Source organism: Anser brachyrhynchus (genome assembly GCF_964034855.1).
Source record: "Anser brachyrhynchus genome assembly, chromosome: 26".
NCBI classification, from domain to species: Eukaryota; Metazoa; Chordata; class Aves; order Anseriformes; family Anatidae; genus Anser; species Anser brachyrhynchus.
In genome coordinates, this window is record NC_137719.1 from 1,482,491 (window position 1) to 1,510,020 (window position 27,530).

The 27,530-nt window shown below is 39.9% G+C and overlaps 1 protein-coding gene across 3 annotated transcripts in view; it reads right to left on the reverse strand.

The window, feature by feature from the left end:
- Window positions 1-27,530, reverse strand: part of SLC23A2 (solute carrier family 23 member 2) — a 61,708-nt gene that overhangs the window by 23,075 nt on the left and 11,103 nt on the right. For 2 of the 3 annotated variants that reach the window (XM_080568349.1, XM_080568350.1), the window contains exons 2-5: window positions 11,305-11,579; window positions 10,653-10,751; window positions 3,887-4,003; window positions 2,516-2,673 (exon numbers count right to left, since the gene is read on the reverse strand). In XM_080568349.1, the coding sequence (XP_080424475.1) occupies window positions 2,516-2,673; window positions 3,887-4,003; window positions 10,653-10,751; window positions 11,305-11,436 (506 nt within the window). In that variant the 5' untranslated portion in view covers window positions 11,437-11,579. Of the gene's footprint in view, window positions 1-2,515; window positions 2,674-3,886; window positions 4,004-10,652; window positions 10,752-11,304; window positions 11,580-20,544; window positions 27,474-27,530 lie in introns of those variants that run through there. The other variant, XM_080568351.1, reaches the window with a different exon arrangement.

Below are 27,530 nucleotides of genomic sequence, written 5' to 3' on the forward strand. Positions count from 1 at the left end.
CTGACCACAACGCCTCCTCATAAATGGAGCTAAATCCATCTTTAAGGACCTTCGAACCATGGAATTTGCCCTTTCAAAACCATACTGGCTTTATTTGCTGAAATACTTTGTAGATGACAGACTTGCCAATGAACACTTGAAAACCTCATTTAGAGAATGCCACTGCTTTATCTCAGCCCCACCCTTACATAAAACCAGAATCACATGTTAGATCATTATAAAATGTTCAGTCACTGAAATTTTCTTCATAAATACAGGTTAACTTATTTTAAGACCCATACACAATTACCTCTTTGGTTTATAAACGTCCTTCACAGGGCAAGTGGAAGCCACAGAAAAGGAAAACCATGGAAGGCAGACAAAGAACAGAGCATTTAAAACTCATGGGACCACACCTGTTTTTGCAAGAGCCCCAAATCACTCTATATCAAGTAATGAAGACAGAGCCTAAGATTAGATGGGGTTCGAGGTGGGGGGAAGAGAGAAAAAAGATGACAAACTTCAGATCTGTGAAGTCTCAGGAAGTACAAAACCTGAGCTCTTTGTTTTTCCTGATAAATTTGAGGCAGAATAAGAAAGCTATTAAGGCACAGGAAAACCAAACTCCCCTTTGAGTTAATATCCATTCACAACTCTGCACTCTTCTAGAAAATTTGAAGATTTTCAACTTCATTTAACACAGGAAGGGAACACTCAAAGATGAACAATAAAAGACCTTATCTCCCAGTTCCTGTCTCGGTCAACAATACCTCAATTTCCTATATAAAGCACAAATGGGAGTGTGTGTGTAGGGGAACATTCCCTATTAAAAGGGAGGCTGATCAGGTTCAGAATACCAAAGGGCACAGAACTCTGCTCCTCTGCCTCCTTTTGGAGAAGGTACTTGAGAATTTATGACTACAGCTAAGGCAAGCTACACCCAATAAGCACAAAGAGCCACTCAGGCAGAAAACGTGATCTGCCTTGACTAAAGGAAAATACATTAGGGAAAGATGAATATTTTCTCTTTCATCAATTTTAATAATACAACATTGTCATCAGAATGAAGTTTCCATAAAAAAGCGATGTTCTACATTTAGCAAAATGTAATAAAAATATATCAAACATTCTTTTTCAAAAACAAAACAAAGTATGTTAGCAATGTATATTTTTAAACCAAAATATGAACTAAAGATTATATTGGAAAACCTGACATACTTGGAAAGGTTTTGGATGAAAAACTGATCTAAAAATCAAAGTGATCTACCACAGGCTTGTCTTTTGCACCCTACTGGGATAACTTCTCCACCCAAAGATTCTGTTTCTTAAATAAATCTTAAAAGAAGTGGGGGGGCATTTGTCCATTTTCTATTCAAACGCAGGATTTCAGCTTCCATTGTTCTTAAAGTGAACTAAATGGCCCAAGAATCATTCAGGTAATCATATGAGAACATACTCATAAAGTATGCACTTTTCTGGTTTCACTTATCCTTGGTTTATTCAAGAAAATGCAGAAATAACTTTGCAGGTTTTAGCTATTCCTGGTTCTCACAGGCAGAGTCAACGTAAGTTTCACTTCTCTCTGCAGTGTTTACCATAGAACAGACATTTTTTTTTAAATTAGCTTTACGTTAATAAAGCTTACAACATTCTGTTCTTAACAACACCAGATTTTTACAAGTATTTACTAGTGCCTGTAACGGTCTCTTGAATCCTCCTAGAGACACCAAAGGCAAGGTTGAGGCATCCCCATAAGGTTACACTAACGTACATGTTTCTTCCCATGTCAAGGAAGGATCACAGCCTGCAACTGGAAGCAACTAACAAATAAAGGCAAGTTACTTGTTTATTGCAAGGTAATGACCAGAGATACTTGGTTCAAAGAATAAAAAGTTATCCTCATCCTTTTTCCAGTGTTGATTATTGTATTTTTCATTTCTGGAGGAAACGCTCAAAGTTCTTAAATCAACTTTGGGAATACGTTCCACAGACCACTTTACTCAAAGTAAAGTACAGTCTAAGATACCAGAGCTGGATGTTAACACATTTCTTCAACTATGCTTACTTCGTGGCATGACTCCAAACACCTTACCCTTTTAATATGGCAAGCACCTTACAGGAACAGACACACAATTTGCTGTAGGACTAACCTTAACCTAAATGTTGGCAAAATAGAGCATCATTAAAGTAACTAAAGAAAATAGCAAAATTAATTCCTCTTTACAAAGGTGTATACATTTTTCCTTATCCTCATAAACACTTCTACATTCTCAGTCCTCAGAGACTTCTCTCCTCTTTTTCTTTTCTGCATTCTGCATTTTTTTTTTTTACCCATGGAATGCCTTCTCCGAATTCAGATCCACTTTTTTTGTAGAAGCTTTCCAAAAGCTTTAACTAACTGTCCTGTGACTGAATTGCTATCTTGTCTTTCATGTTTATCCTTTGGAAACAGACTAACTACTTCTTGGATCTCTGACTGAAAAGTATAGTCTTACCATCATCAGCCCAATAATTAGAAACAAAGCCCAAATCTCACCTGCACCCGAAAGTTGTTTGTAACAATGTAGTGATGCCCACACAGAAGAAAATGGTCCCAATCAACTGGCTGGTAGCCCACTGGTCAAATCCAACACACATGGCATCAGCTAGCAAAAAGGGAACTGCTATAGTTCCACTGAAACATGTTAAGTAATGCTGTGAACAAAAGAAATGGTTTGTTAATACCGCAGACAATTTTTTAAAAGAGTTTATGAAGGTATTTTCTTTTCTATTGGATGTTTTTGCTTTTTATTATCCATCAGATCTCTCATTTCCTGGTTCTAAAGCATTTCTTCAACTATTTGCCCTCTATGTCAAGCTACCACTTGCCTGTTGCTAATGATCACTATTTATGTAGAATAAACTAGGTTATTTACATAGCTACATGGCTACTGTTCTTGATGAAGAGGTATCTAGGTAACTGCTGAAAACAGCTTTCAACTCAAAAAAGCAGATAAATAACTCCATTCATTTTCAACCATGTGAAAAACCATTAGCTTACGAATTAATTTAGAGCACACATAAACTAGCATGCAAATAAGCTCCCAAGTACCAGACACTAGGTACTCACTAATTCTTTTGCAATCCAAACATGTTAAGCAAACAAACAGGTGTCACCATATTCACCAATGCAAATAAAAATATAATCCCTACAGAACTGCCTGCCCTTGAGGAAAGACAGAAGTAAAAAGATGCTTTGGAATGTATTTGCTTGGAGATCTCAACATACTTTACAGATATTAACAAATTCTCTGCATTCTTGTGGGATAGATTTTATTGCCATTCAAGAAGGGAGGGAGATGAAATGAGCTGTTCTGCTTCACATAAGCGAATGGCTGAACTAGTAGTAGGGTCCTGCTCACCACTACAATCCTACTGACTGTAGGATGCATACATTCTCACTCCAAGAGGAGGACACCTGCTTATTAGCAACTTACAGATTATGACTGTAAGATGGTGCTATCAAGCTTCTGGAATTGAAACCACTACAGTATCAGCTTTAATAGACAAGATTTCAACACTAAACACTTATCTCTCTCCATCTTTAATTCCAGAGGTGCAAGATGTCAGTTTCTGAAGCTTTGCACTTAGCATTTGTTCATATATTTACTACCAACAGCTTAGAAGAATAAACATTTAAGTGCATCTCACAAATGCATAAGCCAGCAAATAACGTAAATAATTATTAACACAGTAATCTTACTGTGTGATCAACTTCAGAAGAAACTATCTTAACAAGTTTCTTCAAATATGCAAGAGCGTGGGAAGAATAAAATTATCACATACGCAAATGCAAGAAACTACACAGAAAGTGCTAAACAAGCTTTACAATTTTCAGAGAAAAAATAGCAGCTGTTTTGAAACATACCTGTAACCCCAAAAATATGCAGAGATACCATGGAGGAACATCTTCGATAGTGTAAATCATATCAGTTCTCTGAGCATCTAAACTGCCAGTGCTGTCCAGTGTCTCTGCCAAAGAGCTCTATCAAGTAGGGGATGGTAGAAAGGTGGGGAAGAACACAAAACATAATGGTCAGTTAACGTTACATATGAATGATCTGAATTTGAACTATCAGGCAATTCCAAGATACTCCAAGCCTGGTATAATACTCCCAAGCAACATCTGTACCATTCTGTCTTCAGAAACCTTATACCTTTGATGATGAGCTTATCTCCAACTGTAGTTACTGAAGTTGTACTGAACAGATTCACTTGTATAAACCATTTCCTGCTTATTTATACTAGCACAACAATAGTTCACTTATGATACAACTAGTCTGGCAGCCAAACAGTGCCCAAAATACAGGATTATCACGACAGACTTGTTTATGAAAAAAAAAAAAAAAAAGAATTGGAACTAAATAGAAGAATCAAGAATGGCTATTTGCAAAGTAAAAAAGCTATAAAATAGCTATCCTTGCATAAGACACCTAAATCACAGGCAAGGAAGTTCCTCACTACGGTAACTTCTTCCCAGCTTAATTCTTACTCAATTTGAGCCTGGGTTAACCATTTTTTAGTCGCAAGATCGTTTTTTTTTTCCTACCCTACATTTAAGTACACATGAAAAACATCCTAATCGTTATAACTGAATACATCCATGGCCAATTTATATTAGTCAAGCTAACTTCCTGCAGACCTACAGGAATTTAAGTGATACCACATTCTGGCTTTCCATGTGCCCTAATTCACAGACAGCTAAGAGAACACTGACCAAACATACACATACATTAAAATCCCTGCATATATTCCATTAGAACAAGATTCAGAGTAACCATTTCTTCTTTACAACTAAGTGGTATTTTTTAAGTTTAACTCTGGTTTTTGAATTCCTGAGAACAAGAATACAATACTCCAAAGCCTAAATACCAACAACAAAAGCAGGAGGAAATATCACATTTCACCATTTCAGCTCAACTATCCAAAAAATACTTTATATAACTAATGTTCTGACCTAATCCATACTTGAACTTAAACTCACGTGAAGTAGCCTTACACAAAGGTTGGGAACTCTGCCAGACTTGTGACTTTGCTTCTAATGGTCTTCTTCAAAATCAAAACTCATTCACCGATTATATAAAATAATCTCCATTTAGTTTATCAACCACAAGGGAAGCCACTGACCCACAGTATTTCCCTTTTACTCCCTGTTTCTGATGGGAAAATAAATGCCACTGGGAACATATGTTAATTCAAATTCAGGGATTATAAATGACTACACTGCTATGGAAAGACTGAAGGTATTACAGTGGAAAGTGAAATATAGAAACACTCGTTTCAGAAAACTCTTAAACAGCATTAAGTACTAAGCATTCTGATCACCAGGATCAGTTTAAATGTATAGTTCCCGAACAGATCAACATGCAAAACTGTTTATTTGCTAACTTGCAGCATCAATATAATTTTTTTTTCATTGAAAAAAAAAAAAAAGAAAAAAGTCTGCCTGACTGACTGGGTTCACTAAAAAAATGAAAAAATACAAAAATAATTTAAAGAAAGAATTTGAGTTTTAGAGCTGCACGTCATGCTGGAGGGAGAGCACTGAGCAGCTGTAAACTGCAAGTCTTGTCTATAACTGGAACTTAGGATAAAACATGTATGTCCCCATGTCAACCTAAGTATGTGTAAATCCAAAGCCGGGCACAAAGTGTCTGACCCACAAAGATAAGCAGAAGGAAAGAGGTTCGGCAACTGGTGTAAGACACAGAGAAACATCAGGATGCTAATCATCACTAGAGGTGTCTAGGAAAGCCTGCTCAGGAAAAATAAAGATTCACCCAGAGAAGCTCCTATTATACCTTCTGGTGCTATAAAGAAACTTTGTGAAAGTTTCCCTAGAGAATACATACAAACATACAAATATTTTTGTATGTGTATATATAACTGCCTCCCCTCTATTTCACTGCAATATATGCACCACATGAGAACTTTGCTCAGTGACACTGCTTGTTTATTCAACATTTTGACAAAAAGGTCATTACACACTTTCAAAGAGACAGAGGTCATGAAGGAAGAGTAAGAACAGTTACAAAATCTGCCCATGAGGTAGGAACATCTCAGCAGGAATTAACTGTTTGTTTCATGAATCAGATCAGCTGGCTGAAGCCACCCAATGAGCAGCACAAATTTAGCAGAACAAACCACCGAATCTTCCCCACCTGACTGCTGGAAAGATGAAACAAACACGTACCACAGCACACTGAGCAACCTCCATTACTCCTCCCAAAGACTGACAGAAATGTGATTTTCAAAGTTCATGATGCTTCCATACAGGATACCAGGTTCTCTAAAAAAATCCAGTACGTGATTTGTACAGATTGGTGGCTCTATTTTGGTCCCTGCCTTTTGAAACCAATGTTTGATCCTTTTTCCTAGCTTTTCTAACTTTGCCAGACCAATATCCAGTAACTACCATTCCTCTTAGTGCCAATCTCTATTTTTTCCTCACAGGATTGATGAGGTCGCATCAAGTCCATTCAATCAAAAATACATTCCCCTTCTTCTTAGGGCAACAGAATGCAGAAACTATGACTTGTTTCGACCTGGAAGAGCAAGGCACATTCAAAACGTTGGCTGCCCAGCACATCCATGGCTGCCCAGTCCTCCGAGTTGGAAGATCATGACTGGGGGAGCAGTGACTTTCCATCTGTAGCCACTAAACTTGTAAGGAACCAGCTGTATCAGCTGAACATTCATAAGTTCAGGTCGTCTGATGGGATTCACCCCAGAGTGCTGAAGGAGCCAGCAGACGTTATAGCTGGACCTCTCTCAGCAATTTACTGAAGGTCGTGGGAGTCTGGGGAGGTCCCTGCTGACTGGAAGCTGGCCAACGTTATACCCACCTACAAAAAGAGCATGAGAGAAGACCCAGGGAACTACAGACCTGTTAGTCTAACCTCACTCCCAGGAAAAGCTATGGAGAAGATTTTCCTGGGGATATTGAAAGGCAGTTAAAGAACAAAGCTGTTATCAGACACAGTCAACATTGGTTCCCCAAGGGAAAGTCCTGCCTTAGTAATTGATCTCCTCCTATGGTAAGGTCACCTGCTTGGTGGATGACAGGAGAGGTGCTGGATGTAGACTTTTGGGATTTCAGGAAGGCCTCTGATATCCCTCACGGTACCCTTCTGGACAAATTGTCCAACTGTGAGATAAACAGGTTCATGCTACACTGGCTGATGAACTACCTGAATGGTAGAGCCCAAAGGGCTGTAGTGAATGGGGCTACACCAGGCTGGTGGACGGTCAGCAGCAGTGCTGACCTCCTGGAGGGACAAGAGACCTTGTGGAGGGACCTAGACAGATTGCAGCATTGGGCAATCATAAGCAGCATGAAATTCAACAAAGGAAAATGCCAGGTGCTATATCTGTGATGTTGTAACGTTGGACACAGGCACAAGCTGGGAGACGAGCGGCTGGAAAGCAGCCAAGCAGAAAGGGATCTGGGAGTGCTGCTTGACAGCAGGCATGAGCCACGGTGTGCCCTAGCAGCCAAGAGGGCAGACTGCATTTTAGGGTACATTAAACATCATAGCCAGATGGTCAAAAGAGGTGATTCCCCCACTACACTTAGCTTTGGTGCAGCCTCACCTTCAATATTGCATGCAATTCTGGGCTCCACAATATAGAAAGGATGTTAAGGTCCTTTAAAGCATCCAGAGCAGGGCACCAAAGCTGGTAAAAGGACTGGAGGGAATGACTTATGAGGAGAGGATGAGGACACATGGGATGTCTGGTCTGAAGAAAAGGCTGAGAGGTGACCTCCTTGCTCTCTGCAACCTCCTGAGGAGAGGAGTGCAGAGGGAGGTGACTGTCTCTGTTCCCTGCTAACCGATGGTAGGATGCATGCGACCAGCACAGAGGCGCACTGGGAGGTGAGGGGGTGTCAGACTGGATGTAAGGAAAAATGTTCTTTACTGTGACGGTGGGTCAAACACCGGAACAACAGGAACAGGCTTCCTAGAGAGGTGGTTGATGCTTCATGTCAGTCAGTGTGCAGCTGGACTAGAGGAACTTTGTAGGTGCACTTCAATTGAATTCTATTTCAAACTTTAAAGCAGAAATGTCATAGCGCTGTCCTTCCTAAACGGCAAAGTATTGGCATAGAGAACATCCAGGATACTCCTCAATCCTGGATGGATCCTCTTCCAAAAGCCAGACATATCCTGCTTCAGAAGAGGAAGCTTTCAACTTTAGCTATTATCTGCTAAAGGTTTGTTAAACAGAATGGACATAAAGAGGCACGAAGACTAAACAAGAAATCTGAGAGCTAGGGTGAGGTGTGGCTATGCAACTTGTAAGTCACTGGGTAGTCACTGGCCCTTTCATATCCCAAGCATGTGCCTGCTGGTTTCATGTAATGACTACCTGCTGGTGCTTGCCAAATGTGCCATAGCAATATGCTTTAGGGAACTGCCAGGAATAAGCTGCACCTTTTTGAATGAGATACTGATCAGAGACTAATTCATTTTTTGGTTTTTAATTGGCCACAGGTGGGACAACACAAAAATTTAAAAAAAAACAGAGTAGGTATGCACAGAAAAAAAAGAGACATAAAGGTGGAGCAAAAATGTTGGGCGGTAACACAGGAAAAAAAAAATCAGGAAAACAAACACCAGCAACCATGCAAGATGAAGACAAGAAGACTCTGTTATGAAGTATCACTGGGAATGACCAAGAAAAATCTGATGAACTGCAAGAACAAGAAAAGAGGCCTTTAGAGAAATACCTTAAATAAGAACTGACAATATGTTCAAATTAATTGAGTTAAGCAACAAACAACATACTGTTGTTTACTTTATAGGAATGCAGCAATAGTTATTTTTCATGTGGGCTAATAGTTGTTTCTGTTAACAAATATTAAGAGAATGTAAGCACTGGGTATCCTCCAGCAATTAAGTTCACTTCAGTTCTCTTTGTCAAAGGATATTTATTCAACGTCTTCCATTTGACTTTTTTGGTGAATAATCTCTTCAGAGGAATGGAAAGAGAAGAGTAATCATGCTTCACGCACACTTATTTTAAGTGAAAAACAGGCAGTTTGGCTAGATTACCAGAAACACTAGCCTCAGATACCATCTTAATACATGAGACTGCTAAATGCCACAGCTCCTCCCCTTCGCTGTAAGCCACAGCAAAGACTTAACTCAAACAGATTTAATTGTATAAAAGCTCACTGTCTCTTTAAGGCAAATTATCATCTATCGTGTACAGTCCTGATTCACAGGGATCAAGTGGAAGGGAGAAAAATACACATATGCAATAAACAGGCCATGAAGACATGTTTTCATGTCTAGTGATCAATAATCTTAGTTGCACAATTTCATCCCAACGATTTTTGCTTGAGGCTTTGCCTCTTTACTCGCTAGTCTGAGCATGCTCCAAGTCAGCCATCACAGACATATGCATGTCATCAGTTGCCAAAATGTGTCCATTAAAATATCAGCATGATCAAGATGGTAGTAGAGGTGTGTCTGAGACAAATTTCTACATACAGATCATCTGTAAGAAAGACAAACCATATCCAATGCACACTCCAGCATTCATAACATTCTTTTAAAATTCTTCCACAAGACATCTGCCATAATTACCCTCTTGGCGTACATTTTAAATTTGAAATTCAGAAGTGAATTTTGACATCCAAGTTAGAAAACTAACTCCACTACACGAGAACATCCGTGTCCTAGCAGAAGTTACAGCCTCAGAGAAACAAGCGTCATGATGCTCTTACCTGGAACCAAGAGGGTTTTTTTTTTTTGCTCCTTGCTTCAATTAGGGTATTTGAAAAATTTTGTCAAATTGAGGCTTTTCTGGGATAATGCCTAACCACAGAGCCACTTAGATAATAAACATTTCAGAAAAAGTTGCTTTTCATGTTTCCTATAATACTCTTCCTTTACTTTAAAGGAAAGTTCAGGTGATTCACACTATCTCTATTTACAAGGTTATTATTAAACAGAATTGACAAATGATGCAATTGAGAAAAAAAAAGCTGAAAAAAAAAATCACAACCAAACTGGGTTCCCTTCAGGCATTGACCAGATCCTCCCAAATAGGAAAGAGAAAACCGTTGTTGTCCTAAGGAAAACATCCGAGGGCCTTTATGAATGACCTGACCTTCACTCAAAAGCTGTCACAAAATAATAAGCAGCTCCCTACTTGGGAGAAGGTTAGAAAGTTAGGTTTATGAGGCTGGAGCTTAGAAGAGACTGGGAAAGAGTGGGAAAGACCCTGCTTTCAAAGGTATTCAACACTTCCCAGTTTACTTGACTAAATACAGGAAAAATTAAAAACTGAAGAACAAGGGAAAACGATCTTAGCAGGGAAATCACGCAAAAGGGCCAATATAAGTGAAGAAATGCAAAAATTGCATACTATGAATTTAGGTGGCAGGTCACAGTGAATAAACTGTTTCTACTAAGGTTTGCTGAGTCATTCACCGAATTTGGCAACAAAAACTGCAGACCTGATGAGTCATGAGGACAGAACTCCCCCAAACGTGATCTGAATCTACAAGTCAGCACGTTCAATCATAGGAAGAACATCTCCCAGCTAAGTAAAACTAGAGTGAACAAATAATAGCACCAAAAAAGCAAGAGTGAGCTCTTGCACAGAAGGACACAACTACATACCTTTTCTGCTATGCCATTTTCTGTAGTATAGATGGCCATCAACTCTGTGTCTTCTGTATCCTGATCACCACTGGATGTTGCTCCACCATTAATGACAACCTTAAAGACAAAGCAAAGCAAAACAAAACAGCTCTAAAATAAACATTTTCTCTGCAAGTTCATGTCAGCCATTTTACCCTCCTTGTCCTTAACAGCTACCTTTGACATGTTGTTAGAAAAGGTAACGTGCACGACAAGCAATCAGTTCTCTAATAGCTTCACACAAAGCTCTTTGAAGCCTAGACATAAAATGATATAACTGAAAATCTGAGTAAGCTAAACAACTGTAGCTGCTGCCTGCTACTTTTACTCAAGGAACACAGCATACTTCTCTTTGGGGCTGGTGCATTCTGCAGTATGACCACCAATTGTTCTTATCACGAATCCCACGGGGAATCCCACGTCCTGTAAACAGTACTGCTTTGGAGCACACACAGGAAATAGCTATAGACAACATAACTGGCCATGTGTATATATAAACAGTAATAAGTGGCAAAAGAGGTTTTACTAACAACTGAAGGAGATAAAGGTTTTGTATGACATTTTAAGAACAAAGCATTGTTCACTGATTCACACTGAGCTTGAGTATGCAGTTCTTGAATGTGCTACTTACAGGCAGGGTGAAAAAGGTGGGATGTTTAGATTCATCCTCATATTTGCCTTCTGTTGAGCCTCCCGCCTCCACCGACTTTGAAGTGGTATTCTTACCAATTCCCATCGTTTCCAGAACGTCAGGGACTTGCATACAGTACCCAAGAGAATGCTTCTGGGTTGACCAGCCAAGTGCTAACAGGACAATTCCTTATTTAAACAGCAGCACCTCTGGGAATCACAAAAGTCCTCAACAATCCAGCTGGAAAGGTTGCTTTCTTTAAGTACTGTTAGCACCTAGAATTAAAAGGACAATTATTTTTTTCCTTGATTATCCAAGTTACACATACAAACACACATGCCCTTCAGACTTGCTTCCCCTCTCACAGCCACAACTCATGAGTACTTAGCATTCCTTTTCTTGATTTGATAATGAGCAGGTATCACATAAAAATAAAGTTGAGAGCATTTAAAATTCTTTCAGGATGGGAATACTGTGATTATTTTCTCATTCTTCTCTTGTGGTCTTCAATTATTAATAGCATACTTAAATGCTGGTTTTGTTTCTATTTCATTGTTATTTCCACTGAAGTTTTTGGGAACAAAGTGAGCCTGTAATTCAGCTCTACTGAGACGCCAAACAGCTTGCTATTGTATATCTGCAAACAATACTCGTGCTTCTTCAAAGAATTTAAACTTGTAGGCCTAATCATGACTTTGCCTCTGAATATCTAAATCCTTCCTTTTAGCATAACATATTATTAAATACAAAACATCCGGGAAGCTAAGACTAGAAGGCAATGAAGCACAGCCTATTTCAGACAGGCAGAAGCAGCCCCTTCTGCTCTACACCTTTACCCCAAATTATCCCAGTTTCTCGAGGCCTTTCAAAGTTATCTGCCTGCTAATACTGAAACAACTGCTTCTGGACAAAACTGCATTTTAATTGGTATTACTACTGTTTTGGCACAGGAACAGGAAAGATCATACACACATCTTAGCGGTTCTCTCTTGTTTTACCAGATGGGTTACCACACAGTATAGTTTTCCCACGTTTGATCCTAAAAGGGCCCTAAAAGGGCCAGTCCTTGGCCATCCACACTTTTGCCTTTTCCAAGACAAACAAGCACAAATTAAGAAATTTGAGCCTAAACTTCCTGCAGGACAGCATCAAAAAATTCTGCAGTAAACCAAATCTTGCAGCCTGTGGTTACCAAGCTTTAAAAATGAAAGTGCAGTTGCAGGCAGCTGCGGATGAAACAAGCCAAGCTACAGATGAAAGTACATGATAGAACCTGAAAAATGATCTTCAAAATCATAACAAGTGAAATTTTCTGCAGAAACAGTAACGCATTCAAGCGGCAAAACCCCACTGCACACTGGCATTACTTCAAAGTGACATTTTCAACCTAATTGCAGGAGGTGGAAATACTGCTAACGGATATTCAAAAATCTCAGTTGTATATAAGAAAGCCAAAAAGTATGGGTTAGCTTTTTTTTTTTTTCCCTTAAACCTCTTGTCCAAAATATTGCTCAGGAAAATGCCAGCAGCTCAAATATCTGCTGTAATTGCAATAATAATTAAACTTGAGAAAGACCCATCTGATAGAGGCAAATTAGGACTGCCTGAAAAATTATAAAGTACTAATATTTTAAAATCTCTTAACAGTTGTTAATTGCCCATTTGCTAGAAAATTCTGGTTACTTGAGGTGAAAGATAATCTTTCAAAGTGATGCAACTTTTCAAGACATAAAATATAAATACACAAGAAATACTCATTGGGCACTGAAATGCCCTTAAAGGCATTCCTAATTAAATCAAAATGAAATGGAAAGTACTGCCTTCAAATAAGGGTTTAATTAGGATTTGTTTCTTAAAGTAAGTAGTAAGATAGCACGACTAATTATTTCTCGCTTGCACTTAAGACTAAAGGACAGGACAATTTCAAATACCATCTTGACTTTTTATAAAGGGCCTTTCCATTTTTACAATAACCGCATGCTTCTATTCAAAAATGCTTCTACTTCCAAAATGCATATCTGCATATGATGCACATGAACCGCAACTAAAATAAGTTTGTTTCTCAGTTTGTACACAGATAACCAATGATGCCTCCTCAAATATTTATGGGAATGCTAGTCCCAAAACTGCCTTTTGCACGCAGGTCTGAGAGGTGACACGACCAGGTTAGAGAGAAGGAGTTAAACAGCTCAGGAATTAACCAGGAGCTCAACCGGTTAAAGACTGGTGCAGGCAGGTGTTTGTTATTTTGAGGGTTTGCGTTTGCTTTGACTGTAGAGGCACAAAAAAGTCTGAATAAAAGAAAAGAAAGGAATCTGTCTTTTTCTTTCAGCGTAGGCACAATTTGTTCTCCAAGAAAATCAGTGATGGAGACAGGCTCAATTTACTCTGGCAGCTTTTATCATCTCAGATTTGGAAAGGGGAAGGGAACGGACAGAATTACACCTCTCTAACAAATGCAGCCATGCCAATAAAGTACTACTGTTAGAGTCAGACCAGCAGGATACCTGCTTTTCAAGAGATCTGGTGTAAGGTATTCCAGCATGATAAGCTTCTTAATTAGCATTAAATAGCACCTCCATTGATGCAAAAGAAAAGACCATATAATCTTATTTTATTTAGCATTGCAAAACAGTAAGACTGATATCTTCTCCAAGAACATGCAATACTTCCTTGGGAATCGTTCTTGAGAATTACATCAGCAGATCGCACAAATAAGCTGTGCCTTGTATTAATTTAGAGCTGAAACACAATAGCTAGAAAGGTACTGTTGGGATGAGGGTTCCCAGATGATGGCAAACAAGCTACTCCAAATTAACAGACAAAAATAGCCTTGTCTGCTATTTCCCTGACAAGAGCGTGCATTTATATACACACAAGTGTGTACACCTACACACGTGCACACACAAAAGCACTACACATAGGCAGGTTGGGGGGCTGTCCAAGGAAAAGGAGGAGAACAAATCTATGAACTACACTGGCTTCTACCCAGCAATTAAACTTGCACTTACTGGCAGAAATGATAACTACAGATCTTCAGAATACTTTTATTTTACAATCAGAAGTATCAAATCAAAATAAGAATCTTCAGGCAGCAGCCATTCAGGTCATCTGAAAGATACCAATCTCCTTTATCACAGCTCTTATCCCACCAACTGACCACAGCTAAACAAGGTGACTCAGACACTTTATAGCCCTCCATAACAAATCCAACTGATCGGAAGCCAAAAAGTCACACAACAGGAGATAAAACGCATTTGCCATCAGCCAAGCGCACACATAAGTTATCTGCCACCTGGGACCAAATGCGAAGGCTAGAAGTGAAACTTCCACCGGGACACTGATTAACATTCATTTTTTTCCTATACGTGACTATCTTCAATACTCATACATGATTAACTCGGGAAGTCCAGAAGCTGACAGGGGTTCACAGTGCTTTAGATAAGATTGGTATCTAGACAAACAGCCTGCTCAGGGGATAGTCCCGATACAAGTTCACAAGAGGAAAGCCCAGCTGGCTTCCTGGCAGGAACTGGGCAACGGTCACGCTGCATCTTCCACACAATTCTCTCTTCTCCTACACAAATCTTTTTCAAAGTTTGGTTCCAACACTAGCAAGACACAGCTACAGGAGTGTCCGGTGGGACACAAGACAGTAGTCCTTAAGCTTTGTATTTTCGTGACTGCTAATGCTACATTTCTGATTTTACCACGGAAGCTCCTAGTCTGTTTAAAACAAGTTACGGAGCGTTTCAACATTCAGGGAAGGAGAAAGCTTTAAGAACCGTAAGAGATGGAGATGTTCAATGGAAGACCGTAATTCAACATATTTATCTTCTCTTTATCTTTTTGTTCTTGCAGTTCTCTCTGCATGTCATTCTGGAATCACTGCCACAAATAAAAATGTCCACCCACTGAAGGAAATAAAGGTTTTCCAACAGAGAAATCTGCCCACATACCAAGATAAGGTGTAAGAGAAGTTTCTACTTCACAAGCTACTGAACCGCATGCATGCCTGTCTAAAAAGACAATTTGAATATCCATCTCTTACTACATTTGGTAACTTGGACATTACAGAAGATAGACACATACATAAAGAGCTTATTAACATGGAAAGGAAAAATGGACCAAGAACCCCTTAAAAGGAGTATGCAACTACACAAACACGTCTTCTCCCTTACCTGTATCGCCTTCTCTACTTGGTATTACTTGACCTAGTCTTTGGCTGAATCACACTAAACTTGTTCTCTACGTTTTTCCAAATCATCTGAGAATACCCACTGATGACTACGAAGTACCCAAAAAATTAAAGTTTGCTTTAATGGCATTGCTCTCTACAGTGTTATGTCTGAGGGTCTTTAATGTGCTACACTGCCAATACCGTAATGCTCATCTCACGATATTTGCAACAAGCAGACCTAGAGGTTAACCCTCTGCAAAAACTCAGCTCGGACCTGAAGTTCCATGACTGTCACGATGACTTACAATGCTGAAAATTACTGTTTTTCCAAAGCGTTAGCATCATGTTTTTTTTTTCCCCAGAAGCTTAAGAGGAAACAAGCTTTATGTATTTTCCTTATTTACTAAATTCAAAACAGAAATTTCCTAAAACCACGAGGGTCTTTCCAAATTTCAACTGCACCTCAACTTTTTAGCAACTGAGCCATGCTCACCATAGAGAGACGCTAGCCAAAATAGTTTAGACTTCCCATATTGATTCACATGGCTGCCTTGAGAGGGCAGGAGAAAGCTGACCCAGCACAAAGCAGAGCAGAGAAACACTAGCAGTAAGCATGAAGTTTGAACACAAAACTCATTTCGTGCTTTGCCTGATGGGACAGAAGCATTTTAGAACTGGTACCAGGTCCCCTGAAGTCACAGCTGCAGCCAGAAACTGTTGTACAATCACAAATGTTTAAACTCCCTGGCAAAGCAGCAGAACTGTCTGTAGAGACCATGAGAAATGTAGAGACCAAGAGAAATGGGAATTGGTTAGCTTGTATTTGTGGCTTGCTGTACTGTTGTCCCTCAAACACAATGTTCTGCTGGGAGGGGTCTAAGAGACAAGCAACCCAGCTGGTGAAAGAGTTAAAAGAAGCACACTAGGTATTCTGAAAGGTCAGTGCACCCCTCCTACTCCTTAGCATAACGCAAGTCACAAGTAAGCAGCAACTGTGGTCCTTTTCTCTCAATCTCTATTGTGGAAAATCAGGGACTGACCTACATTTGGTGTCCCTACACCGTTGTGCAAGGGAAATATTCGTAAAGGAAGCACAACAGGCGTGGTTATAAAAGAAGCTGGCATTGAAACAGCACATTCTTTCAAGCATACCGATGGAAGAGCTCCCAGGAGCACTGGATGTAGGTACACCACCTGGCAAGCACAGGTCATGCCGCCCGGAGGAAGGAGAAATGTGAGATCCAACCCAGGATCTTTTTGGTTTTCTACAGATGACTGAAGAGCCAAGAGAGCTCAGTCTATCACACACAGCAAGGAGATTAGAATCAAATTAAGGTGACAGCTTAATTACAAACTCCAATTTATTATTTATAATTAGCTGTCAGACTCAACTTTCTTCTGCAAGCATAGATGATGCTCTGCCAGAAGCTGTCCAACCTTACATCAGCCAAGGTTAGCTTCGCCTAAATTTTAAAATACATTCAAAACACATAAGGCAAGTAAGCTGAACTTTGGCAGGATTTAAGTTCCACCATCTCCAGTTTCAGGCGTGTGGCATCCCTATAACACACATTTTGTCTAAAAATAAATCAAGACATCCTCTTATGTCTGAGATTATAATTTTGGCAATAGACACATGACAGAAATGCGGAGGGGAACCTGCAACCTGCACCTCGGGATATTTTATTGTTAGAATATACCTGGTCTGAGCTATTAGGCCAAGTAGCTAGTACTACTCTACGTCACCGAGGACGAGGATGTATTGAAGACAAAGGGTGTGCTGCAGGACAGAGATGCCGCTGGTTTGCTGCCAGCTGGCGCTCCCCAAGTGACCTCGCAGAGGGGGACAGGCAGCCACGCAGCTGGGAGCAGCACAGGAGCATCCAGGGAGCTGCAGGTTGCTGTGGAAGACAGCAGGATGCACGCCAAGAGATCAGGGATGTTTTGAAAAGAACTCCTTCACTGAAACACTGTTTCCCTAATCAGTTTGGTACAGGAGTGCTTCTGTGCTTTCAAGACCGGCAAAGCAGACAACCGAGGAACTTACACAAATTCCAATCAGGCAAGCTTACTTCAAGGTTATTGCCACCCCTGGCCAGACACACAATTGAACACAAAAGCAAGGCGATTCCCAGTTAATTATGGAACAGCAGCTTTCTCCAGATTGCTCCTGGCTTTGGTTACACCAAGCACACAAGATTTCTGTACTGAGTTTCTGCCATTAAAGTATCATAAAAAGACTTCTTGTAATTAGACACACCTGGTCTTCCATGTATTAGACGGGAGCCACAGCGATGGGCATCTATAGACATCCTCACTTACACAAGTCTTGAGTTATGCTATTTTTAACAGCGGGAGATCCTCAGAGTGAGATTCACCCCTTTATTTTCCAGCCTGCTTGCCACTGCCATCCACACGTGCTGTTCAGCAGCAGAAATACAGCAAGCCTGAGGTATCATTTCTAGAAGTTGTTAAAATGGGGCTGTGCTTTATCAAGGGGATTAAAATTAATGACCAAATTATAAGCAATCAGAAGAGTAGCAACTTTGCATCTCCGAGTTGACCAAAAAGTTGCTTGATGTTTTTCTACAGAGCAAAAAGTCCTCCCATTTTCAAAGGATTCATCAACAAATATCTCATCGGTGCAGCTAATAAAGCCCAGCAATCACTTGACATTAAGCAATCCAAGTCCTCTCAGCAGACCCACAACCACAACTGCCTCAACACTGGCCATCCCAATTTCACCTTGAGATTGGTGCTGCGATACAGCGCCTGCAAGATCCTTACCCTACAAACCGTTCCAGATATGTAGGTGTGCCCCAAGGGCACTTCTTCAGCCTTGCAGGGGATTTTGACCATCTTACAGATGCGGAAAAAGTTGCATAGCACCCGTCCTTAATCTGCTGTTGCTACATCTAAAAACTATCTTCCTGGTTTAGTCTTAAATAGAGATTTCCTCAGGCTCTTTTGAAACAGAGCCTCTTTGGTCTGAAAAGTACTTGTGATTTGTCTCTACCACACGACACTTGTGCCCAGAGCTCCTTCCCATTAAATGAAATGGCACTAAAATGCTGCAATGTCCTTAAACAGCGCAGGTAAGATTTTCCCCCTCTGCTCAAGAGGAGCTACATCCACACTCATACAAGCATACTTCAGATTCCTAACACAACACATCACCAAAACACATCACTTCCCTTTACCTGCAGTAGAAGTGGACCAAGCACTGCTAAACATGCCCCAACTTTCTAACACTTAGATTTTAAAAAACAAGATTTGACAGGCACTTTAAGGAGTTTCGGTCCTGAGTTCGTTTCTCACTTCAAAGTACGTCTTCAAAGCACCAACGTATTCTTTCTTTGTAGTCACTAATGAATTTTTAAGTAGTTGGTATTTTGACTGCCATCCAGAATAGTATGTCTTAACAACTGACCAACATTATTATAGCATGTCTACACAAAGCCGTGCAGGAAAGTTATGCCCAGCTCAAACCTTCTGTTGATTTAAAGCACATTAGGTAAATCTCATTAACTTCCTATGTGAATGAGCTTGCTGAAAAGACTTAAATCCAACTGAATGAGATATTTAACAAAGAAGCTCATAGCTTTCAAGAACTACACGCTTGGTTACTCCAATTATTAAAAAGAGATAATTTGGCTATGAATCTAAACAAAAATATCTTCAATACAAATATTTCCAAGAGGTATTGGTCAACATTAATGTGCAAGTTTGGTCAAAAACATTATTTGTCAAGCTGTTCCTTGCTTATTTTTCACACCATTTTTCTCTCTTTTTATTGTTCCAATAGGCAACGGTTTTGCCAAAATTCTATGCAGTATGTGCACTACTTTCCATAGGAGATGCACTCAACATGTACGATGATCTACGTCCTAACGAATATCCTAATGAATGAACAGGAAAGGAGTATCTGGAAGAAACTGTAAGAATACATTTCAAAGACGTATGCAAGATCTGACAGACAGTTTTACAGCTTGACACTATATGACTGACACCAAATGACAACTGCTATTCTCTAGATAGCAATGACAAAATAAATAAAAATGAAATACCGTATCACTGTCCTTTATGAAACATATTACTACTTCGTAGTCTTACCTTCAGCAAAGTACACATCCATCCCTGTTTACAGTAGGCATTAATTTGATTTACAATAGCATACAGTCCTTAGAGTCCCGCTGTGAAGCATTAATAATCTAAGAATTCAGAAACTTCCACATTATTATGAATGTTAATACACAGTTCATTAAGCTCCTTTACAGCACTCGGAAAGCAACCTGAGCACACACTGGATCTTTTCTCAGCTTTCTTTGTACTTCTACTTGGCATTTTGATGAAAGCTCCTTTTCTCCAAGACCTTCATCACATTAAAACAAAGGTGAAGTTAGAGACTCATCTAGGAAAAATTCCATTTATTAAGCAAACCTAGGTAATGGGCCAAGTTTTTCAACTCTGACTATGAAGCTCCTTTCCAAAGATTTTGACTTTCTTAAGTCTACTTTTGAAACAGATACTCCTTGCTGGAAGAAAGCAATTCAAGTCCAGTAAGCATTATAAAACCAGTAAGCGATTACACAATTTACACAATACACACACACACAGATATATAGTTGTTCTGCTAGGCATAACTTGAAATAATTAAGCTTTTCTCTTCCATTTAACATAACTTATTAAAAAAAGATTGGAATTCAAGACACTTTCAAAAACTGACCAAGATGCTGTACATCTGGGGTCCAGCATTCTTAAAATCTTTTTTTTTAAACTCCATAAACGTCGTATAATTTCCTCCCATTTTAAATTAAAAGGGAGACCAAGTTTACAGGCAAACAGAAAAGACGGTAAATACTTCTGAATCTCTCTTTACAGTGATGCTGATATTTTTAAATGAAAAATTAAGTCTCCAAATCCTGGGTATATTGAAAATTAAGCTATTCAAAACTTGAGTATATCAGGATTAAGTTTTCTTATTTAATAATTCCTACACTACAGCAGCTGAATTCCTGTAAATCATCCCCATTAACATTTGGATTCAGAGAAGCCCTTACCTCCAGAAACCCGTACTGACTTCTAGAGACTGTCTCGGCCAACTCCTCCGCGGTGTTTCTTCCAGTCTGTGCTCAGTGCAACAGTTCAAGTTGCAAGCCACAGCCTGAAAGGATGCAGGCATCCTGACGGAGGATTTTTATAATCTTGTTGGGCTCACTACATTGTATAACTGTACTTTGCCCAATAAACATCTCTGCACGTTACACAACGGCTGAAACGCAGGAAGACACCACATGGTCATAAACTGTTACTACATGCCTCTGCCATAGTTACGAGAAGTAAGTGAAGGGACAGTATCTCCAAGTAACAGCAGAGTGCGTACACGTCAAACTGAGCAAGGAGGTTCAAGAGTTTTACATAACCTGCAACGCTACAGACAGAAACTCCAGCCAGAGCCTCTAAAATCAAGCTGCATAAATATTTACATGCCTGACTCCAGCAGCTGTAATCAGAATTGGGATACTTCGCCGCCCGTCTCAGTGATGAACAAATGAGCACTACCATAAACCTCAGTTGTGCAACTTGCATGGAAGAATTTTTCTTAGCTATTAGCCAGTTTTCAAGAGCTCCAGATCTCACAGTTCTATTCCATAAAACCAGGTTTAACAACCCACAATCTCACCAAGAACTGAGAGCACACAACATATCACGTGCTGGGCTCCTTCACTTTACTAATGAAAAAGCTGCATAAAAGTGATGCTCAGGGCCTCAGAACAAAGTGAGATGGAAAGGGAGGCAGAACATGACTCTTCTTCTCTCCCCGATCTACCTCCTCCTGCATGAGGATGGCACTGTGTCAGTGGCACTACCCTTCTCCTGTGCTCACTCTGAACCTTCTTCCCCACTCTCTGAAGTCTCACGCACGTACACGCACAGCACCATTGCTTCTAAAAGGAAACAAACAAACAAACAAACACACTTCGTATTTGCTATGAAGTCCGTATACAGTTTCCTTACCCCAAGAGGGAAGTGATCACGCGGCAACCTCTCCACATACTCCATGTGTGTTGCAGCACTAATGAGTCACCATCACTTCTACAACCGATACCATAACTAAAACAAACCTGCAGAAAGCAGCATCCAGCTATGGGACGCTGCCCACCTTTACGTGCAGCCTCCCTGCCACTTCCACCTCCCCAGGAGAAGACCTCTGAGGGCAGCATGAGTTCTCTCTACCTGAAACGCACCTTTTGAACCCAAATTTGTGGAGGCAAAAGACAGGCCAATGGCGCCATCTAGCTCCCTTCTAGTAGGCAAAGCAAGCATTACGCAATTTTAGAAGTTCGTCATAGACTGCCAAAGCTTACTTAATTGTCAAGACCTGAACGCTGCTAACATCAGCGCATCAGATACTGGCATGTGCTTGTTCTTTCATTAAAGAATGAAAAATTGATTAGGGCACATTTAATTGAAAGCTGACACTTATTACGTGCATTATTTTTTATTCATTTTCTAAGAACACATTCAAGAAAGCCAGTTACATCCCATGATAATTCTATGCGGTGTGTGTATATATACATACACACATTTTCCAGCATTTAATCTCCGCTGCAAAGAGATGTTGAAAAGTTACCTCCTCTACTGCTCCTTTCCAATTATTAGATTCTTTCCTTTGCTCTTGATTTCTGATTCCCAATGCTTTCACTGATGTTCACCCAAAACGCAAAACATATGCAAAATCCAACGAAGAGAAAGCTTACAGCCCCTAAGGCAAGCATCACTATATCTTAAGACCATAAATAAAGTGCTGCACCACAGGTCCACAAGCTGCCTGTAAGATTGTCCAGGTACAATACTTTTGAGGGATATGCTGGAAATTATTTTAGGTTCAGGGCATTTGATATGCTTACAGGGAACTAGAGGACTAAACAATCAATGGCAAGAAAAAAAATGAAAAAAATAAGTAATTTGCTTTTCGACTCCAATGTCCAGAATTATTTCTTTTAAATAGTTGCGGTAAAAAAAAAAAAAGCCCTCAAATGCTGCTTGCCCTGAATATCAAGGTTTGAAGCATAATTGATTTTAAAGCATAAATGATTTTAAGTACCCAATTAAACAAGACTTGTATATTTACGTAACAATTAAGACTAATCAGTCCAAAGTCCATCATCAGTTAGTGGAGAATTTCATCATTCACAAGATTTGTTTCTGGTTACTGATATTTATACTCAATAATTTAGTTCAAACAAACCGCCTACTAATCTGGAGGCCTTCACTCAAAGCTCAGCTTCGATGATGCACGGTGCCGGACAGCTGTAATTGCAGGCTGTTTGCTTGAAATTGCTTGCAGTGAGTAGGTACTTAATCACTGTTATAGTTGAGATGAATGTTAATTTGACATATAACTCTTACAATTACCATTTCAAGACAGCAGAATATTTTACAGTGCATCTTCAAACTCTGTAACACTGTAAAAGACAGAAGGGAATAAACTGACAAGAACAGAAACAGGGAACATTATGCCATCTTGCAATGTTCTTAATCTCCTGGTTCATGCTACCTGGAACAGGAAGAATCTACAAGACCAACTCGCTCTCCAGCTGGGTTAAACCCTAGCTGACCCGCTATGCCTGCCACGGGCGTGCGAGCAGGGGTATCAGAGGTTCACTTTACTTACCGCACTCCAAACCCAGTGGGAAGCTTTACGTATGGCTGCATTTTATTGACGGAAGCGAAATCACAGTAGACAATTTACATTCTGCTTCTCCAGTGTAGGAAGCAGACCCTAGCAATGATCCTACATAGCTAGTCACCACTCGTATGCCCTACTTAATATTTGAAGCTTAAACCGACAGGAGCACTTCTCTTGCTTGAGGATGTTTACTCTGAGGTGGAGTTCACTCCTAATTATTCTCACAAAATCCAATTTTGTGCCCCTTCATCACTTATATAGTGCTCAGTTTAAGCGTGAAACAAATACTTCCGAGAGCTATAGTCAAATTACAAACGCATGGTGTTAGGCACACGTTGGTAAACTAACTGACAATTTACAGGCAACACTCTGAGCTAAAATATTTATTCTGAGGACATCCTCCCCAGTTTTGCTGCACACAGTTAGGCCAAAATTCTCCTTTGAAGTTATCTGTTTCCACTGTACTGAAAACAGTCTCCTGTGTATAGGAATGGTGTGCAATGGTGAACTGAAATGACCAAAATTGATAACAATATGACCCAGTGACGACAAACAGCGGGTAACTAAATCACCCCTTTGAACCTTCAGATAGTGCCAGGTAATAATAAGAAAAAAAAGCAACATAAAAGGCAAGTCTGACGCAATCACTGAAAACTGTTAAGAAGTTCTGTTCCACAATTTATTAAAAAAAAAAAAAAAAAACTGTTTCAGCAGAACAGGTGCCTCACAAATATTCTGCTGTTGGAATATGGAATACCCCCTTCTCAGCACAACGCTGTCAGGAAGAAACATCTCCTCTGCAATAAAATCCTGTTGCATCAGAAGGATGAGGTGAAGAATGCCTCATTTATGATGGCCAAATAATAGCTCAGCTACATTTTTTTTTTTTTTTTTAATTCTTCCAATCTAAATTTTCTTCCTACCAAAGCAATAACAAGTATGTAGCCTTTTATGTCAGTGAACGGATTCAATTTATAGAGCGGACTCCCATGAACATCTTCTAGAAGATACTTAACATAATACAGCACACGCAAGACAACAGCATGACATATTAGTAAACAGATGCGCTTCCACCCACAATTTTGAACAGCAGAAAGACCGAGCTGTTAAATCTGATTCCAGAGACATTCATGAATCCACTGAAATTCCTTGAAAAAGCATTTACCAGAAGACACACTTGAATATAAAAACATCTACACTTCCCCTCCCTAATGTATCAAAAATACGCAAAGACTTACCAAAACTACTTTGAAAGCTTGTATTTAATTCAATGAGCAATGCATAGCCCTGGGTGCTACCTACATGTACCCGTTGTACACGACTCAACTCATCAAAATGCACATCCCTCTTCATCTAACAGAAATGATACCTAGAAGCAGCCCATGGTAAGTGAATTCCACTTTTCCAGTTGAAGAATACAATGCTTAGTGCTTTTTTTTTTTCCTTCTTCTTCTTCAACCCTGAATTCAGTTACAAGCTGTATTACAGTGTTCCTTAGAACTTTTCCTGCAATCGCTTTTTTCTTTTAATACTTTAAGAAAAGTCTAGGGTCTGAGAAGTAAGTCAAGGTAGACCTATGCTACTTCTACATAGAAAAACGTGATTACAAGATGGAAATGCCTTTTAAAATACCTACAATTGATTTCTGTTCAAGAAATAAGAAATCATTTTCAAGTTAAAACAACAACAAAAGAGCAGTGAGGCCAAAGCCATATACCCCCAAGGCACAGATCAAAGCACTGCAAAAATTAATGGAGAAAGAATGTGCTGTTGTATCCATCATGTCCATAAACTAAGTCAGACAGCTACATCTTTCCTGGACCTCCAGGTATGTCTGCAATTAATGGCAGTCCAAGCACAAATCATTTTTCTTTAAGGACTGACAAAAGTGAAACCAGTTCGTTGGTCAATATAACACCAGAGCAGGTTGCTGACTGCAACCCTTAGAGCATCATTGCCTTCAAGTATTCCCAAGATGCCCAGCAAAACATCGTCAACGTATGCCAAGAAGCCAGTACACAGACCAAACTCAAGTACGCAGTCACTCAGCCAAGGCAACAACACAGAGCTAAGCTACTAAGCCCGGATATCTAATAAGCCTGAAGCTAATAAGCTGCGAACTAGAAGCCTACAATCACACTTCACACCAGCACCTTCAGCCTCCTTGTTTCTCAGAGGTGACACCACAGGAAGACATCCAAGGTGCCCTCATGGGTTCCAGCCGCAGCTAACAAGCAAAAGCCAACAATCAGCCCAACGGCTCCAACCCTTTCAATGCTGCAGATCACAAAACGCGGCAGCTCTACAAACAGACATACTAAGTCTAGACTTGAAACACCTGATGCTGTATCCGCTGAAGTTGCAATTTTGTCATTTGTTGGCATTACCATGGCATTATTTTGCTGTTACCCTCTAGTTAGCACACTCGTAGTTTAGCTTATCCATCTTATTTTTTTGACTGCACACGGTTTCAAAAGTGCAGGCTATACTTCTTCAAAGAAGAAAACAGACTGCTCTGAGTACAGGCTATGCAAAGAACGTGGAAAGTTCCATCCTTCAGTTGAAGTTGCTGTTATTTTCGTTTTCTAAAGGCAAACCATGTCTATACAAAAAACATCTTCACAGTTTTTAATTCAATACACTTTGCTCAGATGCCCAGAAATCTACCTGCACTAAAGACCGATCAGCCAGGTTGAAAACTATAGCTGTGAAATTAAATATCTTAAAATCGGGAGAAAACAGCAGATAGCCATACTGCTGTTCAGTTATTCTGGTTTCTCGTTCATGGTTCAGTAAGCAAATGACAAATGTGGCTTCACTGCACTGCCCAATTGCTCCAGCAGCTGCAGCTTCTCCTCCCACCAATCCTGACCTCCTCCATCTGAAATGAAAAAGCCCTTTTAATCCTCAAAGCATGGCCACAAGTCAATCTCCAACTTAACACACTTTTTAATTTTCTTTTTAATTATCCAGTTGGGAGAATTATGCCCTCCTTGCTCAGTGACCTTTCATTCCTTCAAGATTATTTCAAGAAATCTTTCCTGGGAATAATCAGCAAATTTATACCACTTGCAGGGAAAATGTTTCTAGGCATCCAAGCAGTGAGAGGAGAGAGAGCATGATTCTTCACGTGCTTTTGAGCAGGCAGCTTTTACCAGGTTACAAAGTACTCTCTGCTCTGTAGGCCAAGTATTTTCTGGCCTCACACTGGTGACTGCTCGAAGTACAACTTTGACACATCTAACCAAACACCTTCCCAGAAGTCAGTCATCACCATGCTGAGATTTAGAGTCCTCAAGCCCCCACCTACGTGGAGACAAACCTAGAACAACAGAATTTCCTTCTGCTGAACTGGCAGAAGACGACGCAGAAGCTGACTGTCTATTGCTGCAGAGATTTTAATACCAATGACTGCTGACCAAATGTTGGTCCCGTGAGCTTTGGTCTCAAATCATAGCTCGGTTTGCCATAGTCAGAGCCACAGGGATAAATCAAGTCATTACTGCCATTAATGATTTTTAAGTTATGCCAGCACTACTTACTCTCTGCCCACACACTGAACAACTGTATGCAACCCTGCATTTCATTCCCACACCAATTACTAATTTATTAATTTCACAACAAGGCTGGAAGTGTTTATACAGACGGGCTTGTGTTTAACCAGACCTGCTGGTTAACTTCCCGTACTCATCTTTCAGGCAGATTAGGGTGAAAATGCATACGTGCCCAGTAGTCCTGACCCACTTCTTTATGAACGTGCATTAGTAGATCATGCCTGGCCTGAGAAGTTGACGTGCCATCGCCAGTTCAATCCTCTTACTCCACGGGGACAATCAGCAGAGAGCAGAGGTAAGCAGCACCTGTTGAAAGGCAGCTGGCGTCTAACCTGTACGGCATTTAGCACGTTAGCATGGAGGGACTCAAGATGTAACTTAGTACAATTGCTTTGAATATTTTTCTCCCTATGTAGGCAGTTAATGAAGAATATTCTCATATATGTTCAACGTATTAAATATCCCTTCAAGAAAAATGCATAAGAACAAAAAGTGAATTCTTCTCCAACTGAAGTGACAGGAATAGCACGTTCCACTTTACACTGTACTGATTGCTCAGGAAAAGCACAAAAAATGTAATATTCTGACAGAGTTCATGTTTCTTATAATAGTATTCATGTCAAGTATTGTTTATTGAAAGATTCTTTTCAGCAAGACATGCTTTTTATGAAAAGTATTTTGGCAATATTTAATGTAATACTTTTTTGTGATTTTTGCTGCCAAAACTATCCCCCCCCCCCTTTTTTTTTAAAGCAAGCATACTGTGACGTTAATATTGCACTCTACTGGTTTCTTCTTC